The following is a 12,651-nucleotide window of genomic DNA, read 5'->3' on the forward strand; positions in this document are numbered from 1 at the left end:
GATGAGGAATGAGAGTCTCTTACAAATTCATGTACGTAGGGCCAAAAGGAATATCCTTTTGTAGCTTTTTAAAAAGTAGCACAAAATGAAATGTCCAATGACCTTTGTTACTCTGACAAGAGATAATGACATTTGTCAGTGGGGTACAGAGAGTGAAAGGAAGGGAAGCTGCCCTACTCTGTTGTGTTCATCCCTAGCAGTAAAGTCAGAGCACAGTCCCACTGCCAGTGCGACCACACTCTGCTACAAAAAGCTCCACTAGTACGCCAAGAGGCCAGGAATTACTTTAATGATTTTTTTAAAAAAAGTTTAAATGGCAGCACAACCATAAAGTTGGTACATCACAGAAACAAAGGTCTTTGCAGGCAACACTGATTGGGAATAGCAAAACACTTGATTGGTGAAAAAAATGAAACTCTAAATTATATACAATAGTAGCTAAGGGTAATATTGAAAAACAGTCTTATTTACTGTGACTCAAGATTTAACTTGCCATTATCTATTGCTTATTTATTCAAGGTTGTAAATAATACTTATATAGAGACATAGAGATGTGTAAAAATGAAACATCGTGAAAAAAATACAATTTTTCAATTTCATATGAAACTCAAAGTATAAGTTTTGTCCAATATGGAATGTACCTACATTTGTTTACATCAGGGCTCTAAAATCCATTTAAAAATTGATTTTTGTTTTTAAAAAAGAAACAACTGACCCACCATGCAAGTCCGCTGTATAGCTTGCTGGCTCAAAATGAGCATTTTCAGGTGAGGTCTGTTTTTTCTGCCCAAAGTCTACTATGATTTCTTAGTTGTACTGGCTCGATCGTGGAAAGAGTTTCCATGAAGTCTGATGGCAGCATCCGGATGAGGGACAGTCTGGGTAACAGGATGTGAGTAGAGAAGAGAGAGGTAAGAGCCCAAATCCTTATGAAGGATGACATTCAGTTGTTAAATTTTAAGGGGTAGCCAATGGCTTTTTCCAGGCACTCAACTAAAGAGCCAGCGGAAAGAAAATCCCTCTCTACTTCTACAAATTTGATATAGATGGATTTGGGGGAAACTCCAGGATCCACAATACAGTTCTGAGACAAGAACCCATTAATACCGACCCAATCTTTGCTGAAGGTTTTGGTATTTGCTTGGAAATGTAAAAATAAGCATTGCTGCAGAGTCCTGACCTCAGCGATCCCGAGGTAGCAATAGATAATTCGGGTAGGTTCTACTTCCACCTGTAGTGAGGCTTGTGCTGAAAGGGTTTCCAAGTCAACCCGGCCCTCCTTTCCTGGGTCCAGGGAATGTCGCTCCATGTGGGGTGAGGGGGGCCTCTCAATACACTCTTCGTAGCCAATGGCATAAAGGCCTGGGCTTTTGGGAATGCCTCCCGGCAATAAATACTGAACAACGTTCCCACCGGTTGGTTTGGAGTGGGCAATGGGTATCCAGTCAACTTCCATGTGCAGCTCCAGGCACCGCGCCTCACTAATAGTGATCTCCAAAAACTTGTAGTAAACGTTTTTCCAGTTCATTTTCTGCACTCGGGTCATGATGATCCGTCCCTCAGGCTTCTCAGAATTGAAGTACTCCCGGAGTCGCTTGCCAAGGGGCACCTGGGAGCTGATCTCAGCATAATGGTAACGGATATCCTCTTTCCAACGGGTGTTATAACCAATTCCAAAAATGGCCAGTTTATTAGAGAGATGAAGCCTTGAAAAGTCTGTCCAGCTCTGAAACAGTTCCCATTTCAACTGTACTGATTCCAAAATCTGTATGATATTCTGCATGATGTCTCTTTTCCTGGAAAGAGAAATGAAAGTCAGATTCTTCAGGTGTCTAGATGAGCACTGTCCAGTAGAAGTTTCTGCAATGGTGGAAATGTCCTGTGTCTGTGTCTGTCCAATACGTTAGCCATTGCACTTAAGATGTGGCTAGTGTGAGTGACGTATTAAGTTTTTAATTAATTTTAAATTACATTTAAATAGCCATAGGTGACTAGTGGCTACCATATTGGACTGTGCAAGTCTAGATAATCATAGTATTAAAATCTGAGACATGCTCACCCTTGGGAAGTTCCTAGGAACTAGTGAAAAACTGCTTTCCATTACTTCTAAAGTCTGGCTGTATTCCACTTAGTAACTATTGATACATAAGACCCTAGGATTTCAGAAACCAAGGATCATGTACTTTTTAAAGTGGCTAGTATAGTGCATATGATGACCTTCAGACCTAACTACCAAAAGCAGGTGAAGGATGCTGTATTCAGAAAAGTAACCAGTAGGTATCACTTAAAAGAATGAACACATTAATTTCTAACTTGGAAATTCTGAAAGTTCAATAAGTTTGGCCCATACATGCTGGCCATAGGAAAATATACAACTGATTATGACTATTGATCTGATACAAAAACATGAAAAAAGGACATTTTCTTCTATTTGTCTGAAATACATTACTATTCCCAAATTTAAAAGAACTGTCAGTTTAGCACAGAATTAAGATCTGAGAATTCAGATGAAAAAGTTCCATTATTAAGCTTCAGTTTTAAGAGAAAAAAAATTCCAGATAATGAATTGAGATTTTTCTAAAATATATTTTATAAAGGGAAGCAACAGTATAGAAATTATTTCAATTTTGATTCGGACAGTTAACAGAAGAAGACAAAGTACAGGGAAATTCTTGTTTCACATGCTGCTTAATTCATGTAATTCCAACGGATACTTCATGATGATTCGTACATTTATATGAGGATATTTCTCAGGTAGGGTACAACTTTGATGTTGGAAGACTGAGGTTTGTTAAGTATCAACTTAGCAACAAACAATTACACTCGACATCAATCATAGGTTTAAGCTACAAAAATACTCAACTACCACACTCACATACAATCAAACACAGGCAAGAAAAGAGGGTGTAATGGTGGTTTGCTAACAGCTTCTTGGAAGGTGACAGATCCTGGAAACTTTATTCTTAAATGCTCATACCTTCTGGAAGAGCTTTTGGAACAAACTGGGGAACCTTCCACATAGTCATTCTCTCTTACTTTCCTTGATTTTCTTTTCAAGATGGCAAAGAGCTAATGTTTTGTTGTCAGTTGCTTCTTGAACCAAAGACTGCCCTGGACTTATCCTCCACACTTCAGTTTGTCTTGAAAGCTACTCAAGTATCTAAGTGGCCATCAGGATGAAATCACTGCATTTCTGGAGATTGTTTGTCTTCTCAGAGTACACAAAGGCACTCGATCACTTTTCTAATATTTAGATTGTGGTGCTTGTGAGGCTAAGACATAGGACCATGCTTCTGCATGGGTCATGCCTTAAAGAAAAATTATCTTTCATAGCTACCATTCTTCCTGTCCTCTTTTAAAATATTTTACTGATCTCAAGGAGGACTCGGCTAAGGAGGTGGGATGGAGAGCAGAGCTTTTTATCTGTTTTGCTCACTGCTGTACTGCTATACCTGACATACAGTAGGTATTGGATAAATAAGTGGTGACTCTTCTTCGTGGGTGAAGGATGGTGTATCTGACTACAGGCTATATCAGCTAGTTCAGGCTAATCCCACCTAAGCCTAGAGTGAAAAGATCCCGTGCCCAAATGAAGTTATTTTATTCAGCACTGTCATAGCCCTAAATCATCAATAAGGAACAGTTCGGAGGAAACTGTTGCATTGGGAAATGAATTGCCTCTTAGAACCCTCTCACCCTGTGAGCTGAAACCTGGAGTAGAGGCAGCCACACAGGACATTTCTGCAGAGCCTGTTAGTTTCCTGCCCCACTGATCTGATCTCGGCCTGAAGCTCCCTGGGCTCAAGCCTCAGATGAGCTATTCACAGCTATGGAGCACAATGAGAACTAGATCCAGTTATTGAAACAGTTCCTGAGAACTGTCTGTTCTATTTCTGAAGTTCCAACCGTGGGAAAAGTTCAGGGGGTCTGAGACTGGTGACACCAATTCTGTGAAGCTTGAGTTCATCCCTAGTTACGTCAATTGGGCCTCCCCTGTAGTTCCTAAGCACTTGCTTTTTGAGTCCCAAAATGGAATATTATAAGGAATTTAAGTGTCCCTCTGGCCCTCCTATCATTTCACTTAACCCCAGACAAACTCTGGGCCCTGTGACTTATCTCTGTATCATATTTAAACATCCAAATACCACATGCACACACAGGAAAATACCATAAACACGCTTATTTTCATATATTTATTTCTTCTTGTTGTATACAACATTCTCAACATTTTGGATTAACCACTGGAAAACTTAGGCTAAAAAGATGAGGAAGAACAACTAGACATGCTCTCTCAGTGGCATGGCTGTAACTCTCATAGCATGCTTCATTACAGCAAGACTTTTGTCATTAAACTTAGGTAAATACACTTTGTAGAAAGGTGGAACATCTACTTACTGTGCTTCTTCAGAAGACTCTTGTTTTATTTTTAATGTTCTCTTTGTGACAGGTATTTCATCTGAAAAACAGAGGTTTTGAAAAAAGTTATATTTTCCTAAGCGGTGGCATACATTTATGAAGCTAAGTAGCTATATGTCTACTGTTTGTTCCATACTTTCCAATGTGAGAACTTAATTCTAGTGTCAAACACTGTCCAATGCCAGATTTATAAATATAACTCTTACATAATGAGATGCATACATTTATATGCAAGATCAGAAACCAGCTCTACAAGTATAAAATTCTTCAAGGTCACCAGTGGATTTCTAGCTAGGAGCTTAAAGCTTAATTTCATGGCAAACATGATTTTTAAAGGAATGAGAATGAAAATAATTCTGTTCTATTTAGACTTTCTATGTAGGTTTTAGAGAGCAATTATTCCCCTAATATCAGGATCAATATATACTATGCATGTCATTTTTTTCCCCAAAGGTTTAGGTGACTTAACTCTCTCCAGCAAAACCAGAGTTAGAGGATGCCAAAGTAATTTAGATCTTAGTACCGTTTTGAAATTAAGAGGTAGTGATCACTTAGCATCTGCCCTTCTTATTCTTCTAGTCATCAATTCTCTCTCTTACGCTGTGTTAGTCTTACAGTTTTATAACCTCTTCGCTCCCTCTCTCTTCTGATATTTGAGAGATTCCTTTAGATACAGCATTCACAAGAAATATTAACATTTAATCCTTTTTTTTTTCGAATTAGGCATTTCTCTGTCATCAGGAGTTCTGTAAAATAGTGCCCATTGGCTTTTGTCTTAAGCTAGGGAGGCACATTTATAGTACCAACCCTACTTATCCTTCCTTGGGGGCTACCTGAGTATTTCACTGGAGAGCGAGAACATTTACTTATAAGTGAGCACTCATTACACAACTTGCTATGAATGTACAAAGGTTGCAGCAGAAACTTGATTAGTACTTGCAAATTATGAAAACTAAAATTGGAGCATTTATGGAAAAGAAAAAAGAAAAACAACTACATATACCCTCTTAATTAGTCCACACAAGTTTAGATTTGATGGCCAGTTTTGTTTTCCATTTTTGTGTGTGTGTGTGTGTTTTTTTGTTTTGTTTTTTTGTTTTGTTTTCCATTTTTAATGTGAAGACTGGGAATAAATCATTCCAGCTACTGTTGGGATGGGATCCTTTACAGAGTTTGAAGGAGTATGATCCCTGATAATGTTCAAATATCAGCTCCTTTCAAACCAAGGCTCCCTTCATTGATTGTTCAGACTGAAGCCTGGAAAGGGACCTTTTGCAAATCACAGTCAGGAAAAATAAAAGTATTGGGGATAAAGGAAGGAAAAGACAGTTATATCTATACCAGTCGAGCCAAGAGTCAACACTCTTAGCAGTCATCTTAGAACTAAGAGGTGCAGGATATTTTTAATTGCGTAGCCTGTCACTGAGCTTCCTTGTGCAGCTCAGAATTAGGAATTCTTCTGTGTCTTTAGAATTTTGTGGAACCCAAGTCACTAAGCACTAGGCTGGTAGTTTAAGGATGCCCAAATAGACTGGCTATATGCGTTGTGTTGTCGGTGGGAACGGTATAAGAAGATATTACAGATATGAAGTACCTGTGCACATATAAAGATATGTATATGCACGTGCACGCGCATGTGCGTGCACACACACAGAAGTAACATAGATACTGGCTCTCTTACCCAATTCCTGATCTGTTGGATAGCCGTGGAGATCCTGACTGTGGTTTCCCCAGTCCTCCTGTGAATACTCCTCCATAGTGCTGCCATCTGACTCCAGCTCCTGGTACAAGCCACTACTGTTAATAAGTACAGGCTGGCAGGGCTGAGCATCCCATCCTCCCTGACCAAACACCTGTTCCAACTGTTCAAATGTGTAACTGCTCTTTCTTTTCCCAACACCATGTTCTTTCACCCGACTGTAACACCTGCGAAGGGTCTAAGACACAAAGTCTTTTGTTATTCCTTTAAAGCTGTACTTCCTCTTCCAGGTACGGACCACAGATATTAATTACTATTAGACAGACACAGACAGACAAACACAGACACATTGTTACAGGAATGCTAGATTTTAAATTCATGATTATATTAGAAAAAAATACTAATTTAGCATTTACTCAAACATGTTATAATTCAAACAATTACTTTGCAATTAATTATCCATTAAACAACAAGAAACATTACAACATTATTGCATGTGTCCCATACACGTATTTGTACACCCCCACCCCCATTTTAAAAGAGTAAGAAAAAAAAAAAAAGGAAAACAAGAAATACCAGCCAGCCAATAGGATGCACACCTGCCACAGAAAAGAAAGAGCTGCTATTTGTGCCCAGAATTTGGAAAAAGTGAGGGGAGGGAGGACAGAAAGAAGAATTTCCCAAAGCAAAGAATATAACCTTCCTTACCCTTGATAAGAAGGAATACAGGGTAAAAACAATTGCCTAAACAAATCAGCTGGTAAAACTTGTTACTTACATAGTCCATAATCTATACTAACTCACTCTGTCTTTGGGGAAGTTGCTAAAATTTAAAAGAGATCAAATCAATAATGCTACAGATTCCCAGTCTCAGACATCAATTATCAAGAAATACACTAATACCTACATCTAAAAATTAGCCAGTGATAATACTAGTCTATACTACCAACTCAAACCGCCAGCCAAACACACCAACAAATGAAGCCCGTGATTTCCTTTTGCGGGGGAAGTGAGGTGGAAGGGTGTTATTTCACTTCTTTTTTGTGGCACACAGCAAATATCATTATGCAAATCCACAGATGAAACCTGGATAGTTTTATTATCTTGCACAACCCTTCAACTTGCTTCGTGGTCTTCTAACGCATATTTCTGATGATTTCCTTAGTTTCATGGTACATCTTATGCTATCTTACACGACATTTCAAAAGATAAATCAAGGACTTAGTCCCAGTCCTTGTGCCTTAGTTCCAAATTTAGTTTAGTTACATTCGTCCTCTGTCCCATCGCTGTCTCCTTTTGTTCCTTCTACTCTCCTCTCCACTCTGCTAGGTTTTACTCTGAGGATTTTCGTGACAGACTAGACCCTTTTTCTCTGGTGGCTCCAAATACTTTCTAACTCAGCTGTGCCAACAAGTTCACCTCAGGCTTACTTTACACACATCAGCCAGACTATAAATTTCTCCTGAATGTGAGATGACTCTCCATAAGCCAATATGTCCTCTATTCTCGCCAAACAAAAACAACTCTGAATAATCTTTATCGGGCCTCCTCGGAAGTTCAGTACCTTTAAATCGCAGTTGATAAGCTACAGGAAGACACTCTGTCAAATACTTTGCAGATCTGTCCCTCGAGGCCAGAAATCCAGATGGGCAAAAGGAATAATAAACCTAAGACACGGATGATGATCCCCCTCTGACAAAAGCAGAGGAGTGGCTAGAGGCACCCCGTCCTAAAACCAGCCAGCCTATCCCCTGCCTCATTCTCCCTTTCTGGAGATTTCTTCTGGTGCCTCAAATGATGCCTTAAAGAAGTTAGGTTTCTGCCACACTTTAATTAGTGTTCCTCCTCTCTCTTTGTAAAGGAGAGTCACAAGTACGTAACACACAACTTTCTGGAACAAACCAGAAATGAACCTGGGAAACGTGTGATGAGCAACCCTTCCAATGGAAGGAGACAAATGCCTGCAGCAGATCTCATCTGACTTCCTACACACTCCCCTTCCCGGTGCCCTCTACCCTCCCCCCAGGGACTGGAATTTGAATTGCAAACATCTCCTATTTATTTTTATCTCACAATGTCTACTTTCTGCCCTCCAAGAACACCCCAGCCACTCTTCTCAGCTCCTCCAAGGACCGTAAATGGAGAGTCCCAGCCATGTCCCTGTCACCCTTCCAAGGCCATAAATGGAGATGGAAACCATGCCACTGCTCACTACTTACTGGCCGCCTAGAGAAAGGCATTCAGCACACAAAAGAGCCCAGCTGGATCTGTCATGGAGGGTTATTTCAGAAGTCAGGGAATAAAACTAACATTCCTTTGAAGGAAGGGGCCACACTTAGGACGTGACCTAGGCGTAAGCAAAGCCACCAATCTTTGACACTATATATGGTGGGAAACCACAGAAAAGATTTACTTTCTCTGAAACCACCGAATCGAGCTTAAAATTTCACTTGGCTTGTGTAATTATGAATAAGGAAACTAGAAATATCTAAGCGTTCTGGATATGGAAGAATAGTCAGAAGATATATTTTATATTTCATCAAAAAAGCCTAACAGATCTTGCCACCTCTTATTTTGTAGTGTACTTTTGAAATACACTTTAATAGTGCAATATGCTGATATGTAGAATATCTATTAGGGGTCTGAATGCAAAATGTTTGGTAACTCCTAAATCCATATGATAGGCATCTGATGGGTTGAAAGACTTCCAAATTGACTTTAACTCTCTCAAGACACAAATATGCAAAAGACGTATCTTCTGGATTCAGTAAAGACCACAGATCCAAGGAGAGGCTGTTTAAATAGCACATATCAACTAAGAAGAAAAAGCAAGAACTTAAACATCAGCTTGACTGCTACTATAAGAAACACTGGTATTTAGATAAACGAGAGGGACTTTGGAAATGGATAAAAAGGACATATGGAGACCTTCCAATTCTTATCATCCATAATAAATCAGAAAAGGTTACACTTTCCACACTCTACATGATTAACCAAAGCATATAACTAAGTGATTGTGTGTCTCTGTCAACAGTCCTAAATAAACCAACTTAACACCTACTGTAAATCTTAGATTAAGAAAATGCTCTGGAATCTAGGAAAAACGAAGTCTTGCCTCCCATTTTGGACAGCTGTACCAAACCCAACAAGAACCTCAATTCAGCTTCCTTGGAGAACCATTTCCTGTTCAACACAAAAACCTTGTTTCTCTTCCTTCTTCCTTTACCTCACTCATCTTAGAAATTTATAGTCACTTAGCTGTAGCATTTTTTTAAAAATTAAGATCTCAGAAGGGAAAGAATTTGCTTGAAATTATTAAAGACTATTCTAGTCACAGTGAAGAAGAACACTTTCCTTATTGTTAGGAATGTCCATGGTAAATCAGTGTTACTGTCTCCTCCCTGGGACAAGAGCTATGAGATAATACTATATCCTGAGTGAAGTTATAAGGATAGAGGTCAGGAGAAGTCAAAAAAATCTGAACAGAAGAACTAAAGTATAGGAAACAACCTGACCACGTGGTCAGATCAGAGAAGTCCAAAGGTATTTGATGTAGAAGAAATGCCAAGTGAATGCTTGGTAAATCCACCGTGCCAAGTGTTCAATGACTAGGAAAGGAAAAGTACCACAGGAAAGACGTGAAGGACGTCCCATTACCAAAGCAGGGAGAAAAATCAGATGGCTGACAACTGACAATTTATAGACAGAGGGAAAGTTTTGCCAAAGTTTAAGATTACAGTGAAAGAAAATGAGAGAATAAAGATGACATTCATTGTGGATGAACGTAAGGGGAGTCTGGAGGTAGGGGATGGGGCAGGGAAACAAAGGCAGGAGTTTTAGATTGGCAGGATTGGGGGTTTAACGGCAGCAATGCAGAGAAAGACCCAGGGTTACAGTACACGTAACATTAAATACAGTGCACAATGCAGCTATCTTGCCAAAGTAAGTAAATCCAGTATTGGGTTGTATAAGCAGAGGAATCACATGTAAGCTATGAAGGTGGCTCTTCCTCTCTATTCAGCACCGGTGAGGCCACAGCTGGAGCACAGCATTCAGTTCTGGGCATCGAACCAGCTACAAGAGAGGGAAATTGTAGAGTTCAGAAAAGGGCAAATAAAATAATGAAAGGCTTGGAAAATAAGATCTTTAAGTAGGGCCAGTGGTTTCATCAAAGCCCTTCCTGATATTATATAAGCTACTTTGGGGATACAAATAAGGTTTCTTTTGTTTCAGTGTCCTCCAATCCCTCCTTTGACTTTCAAGAAGTGGGGAGAATAGAATTCCTCCCTGGTATGGCAAAGTAGGAAGCAAGCTAAATAAATCATATGAGCACATGCCAACCAATTCTGCTGCTGGCTCAATCATTTTCTCAAAATGTGCCCCATTTCATACAATCATAAAATCATCACCATGACAAAACCACTGTTCTAACAGAACTGTCTATCGATGGAACAGGGTATATAACAGGGAGGAACGGAAATAAGGCATAATTGCCATATAAACGTGTTGTTTAGAAAACACCGGCATGATCAGTCTAAGATGTCAGATGAAAATAGTCATACTGCAGGGAGGACAGCTTAGTTCTAACAGCAGGAAACAGTGTTATAAGAAAAAACAAGCAGTGAAACAGATTTTCAAATGTAGTTGTCAAACTGGCCATACGAGAAATGACTTACATATTATAGTTTATCTTAACCCTCTGCCAACTAAATATGATTAAATTTAAAATTCTTTAACCCAAATGATTAAATAAAGAATATACTTATTTGCAAACAAAATCTTAAAAATCACATACTATATTCCACAAGAGATAGGGGAAATTACACTGGGAGCAAATCTCCAGTGACTGTTTATAAGTGTTCAGCCTAAGCAGATGTGTACTGCAAAGCAAAAGAAGCTTTGTGAAACAGATCTATCCTCTTCCTGTAAAGTGAAGCTACTGCTTTACTGTGTTGCAATTAGTTGCTCTTAGTTAACTGAGGCAACAGAACAATACTGAGTTTATTTCAATATCTCTAAGAAAGACTCAAGATTTCTTAAGTTTTATTTTCTGTGAGCACAAATGCAGGGGGGAAAAAAACCCTGAAATGGCAGACAACTGTAAAAACATTTCTGCACAGTAAGAGGGATATTAAGGACATAGTATAAATTGCTATATATATTTTTGACACAGAGCTGTAACTAATGATGAGGAAGTCACTTAAGGTAAAATCCATCTGGGGCCAGTAGCAGCTTTACTACCTGCTTTCTTAGGTTTTCTGTACATTAAGATTTGGCAAACTGACTTGCCAATCACCTAATCCTTTAAAAACAACCAACCAAAAACCCCAAGAGGAAAACCAAAACCAAAAACACAGCACTTGTTTCACACTCCCCGGTTCTTAGTGCTACAGAAGTTTTGGCAAGTGAGAAACCTTTTTATTCTTAAGATTTCCTTTTCCTTTTCCACTCCAGAGCAGAGGTTCTTAACTTTTTTGAGTCCTGGATTCCCTCCCCAGAAGAACACACATACGAAACTGTTCCACACAATGTCATGGGGAACATGGACTCTCTGAAGAGCTCATACAAGAACCTTCCGTTAAGAAACTCAGCTCTACGCCATGTGGTTGTTTCTTCCGTAAAAAAATATAATAGGTATTAGTCAGAAACCCTAAAATGAGGTAGACTTAGTCTGTGTCATAGGTTTTACAAGAGAGTCTGGAGACTGGGGCCAGTTCAAGAATAACTTCTCCAGTTTCCTCAGTATCCTGCTCATTTAGATAAAGCAGCATTAATAGTTCCTTTAAGAGGTAAATTAGCAAAATTGCCATTTCTTGAAAGAAACAATTTCTATCAGTAAAAGCATACAAGGATATCAACTTACTCTTCACAAAAATATAGCGCTCTTTTTCTACCTGCTGGGGAAGAAATGTTTTTTGTGAAGTGGCAATTAAACAATAATAAATGATTCATAACATGTTGATCACCTGTTCCAGTTGTATCACATAGTACTTGATCATTCACTATCTGATTAACTTATCAATAGAGACGCTAGATAAATTACCTAAGGTAACAACTTAGGGAAATGCACACACCTAGAAACAAGTATAGGAAAGTAAGTCTTGACTACCTTCCTTAGTGGATAATGGCTAAGCCTTAACATTTCCCCATTTTAACACTGCCTGAAGACTAAAGGGACTCAAAAGGAATAGGCAATGTCTACACTAATTCAATCCTTAACTCAATGGGATCAAAATCTGATCCATTATTCCACTGAAACTGTCATGGTCAGCAATGCCTTCTTAATTACTAAGAACAACGGTCCTCAAACTTTGTCCTTAACTCATCTGACTTTCCTGCAGCACTTAATACTATTAATTACCTATCTGTGTCACCATCCTTGCCAAGTGCCTCTTTTCTAAAACTTTCTGTAATACACTGATTGACAGAGAGCGGGTGGAGCTGCCCAACACTCTGATAGCAAACCAGGTTCCAACCTCCAAAACATTAGAGAAGTTTTGAATGGAAAATAACTTTAGAGATCATCTAGGTCTAAT

General features: G+C 39.0%; 1 protein-coding gene across 3 annotated transcripts in view; it reads right to left on the reverse strand.

Moving 5' to 3' along the window:
- Positions 1-272: 272 nt before the first annotated feature.
- MSANTD2 (Myb/SANT DNA binding domain containing 2) overlaps positions 273-12,651 on the reverse strand; it is a 28,731-nt gene continuing 16,352 nt past the window's right edge. The window contains exons 2-5 of one of the 3 annotated variants that reach the window (XM_022560275.3): positions 10,100-10,189; positions 6,098-6,197; positions 4,396-4,456; positions 273-1,796 (exon numbers count right to left, since the gene is read on the reverse strand). In XM_022560275.3, coding sequence (XP_022415983.1) covers positions 944-1,796; positions 4,396-4,456; positions 6,098-6,173 — 990 coding nt within the window. In that variant the 5' untranslated portion in view covers positions 6,174-6,197; positions 10,100-10,189 and the 3' untranslated portion in view covers positions 273-943. Of the gene's footprint in view, positions 1,797-4,395; positions 4,457-6,097; positions 6,354-10,099; positions 10,190-12,651 lie in introns of all 3 variants that reach the window. The other 2 variants (XM_022560273.3, XM_022560272.3) reach the window with 2 other exon arrangements.

Source organism: Delphinapterus leucas, chromosome 7 (assembly GCF_059928025.1).
Source record: "Delphinapterus leucas isolate spDelLeu-1000000601 "Yukka" chromosome 7, BTC_Dleu_Yukka2, whole genome shotgun sequence".
In the NCBI taxonomy this organism is placed as follows: domain Eukaryota; kingdom Metazoa; phylum Chordata; class Mammalia; order Artiodactyla; family Monodontidae; genus Delphinapterus; species Delphinapterus leucas.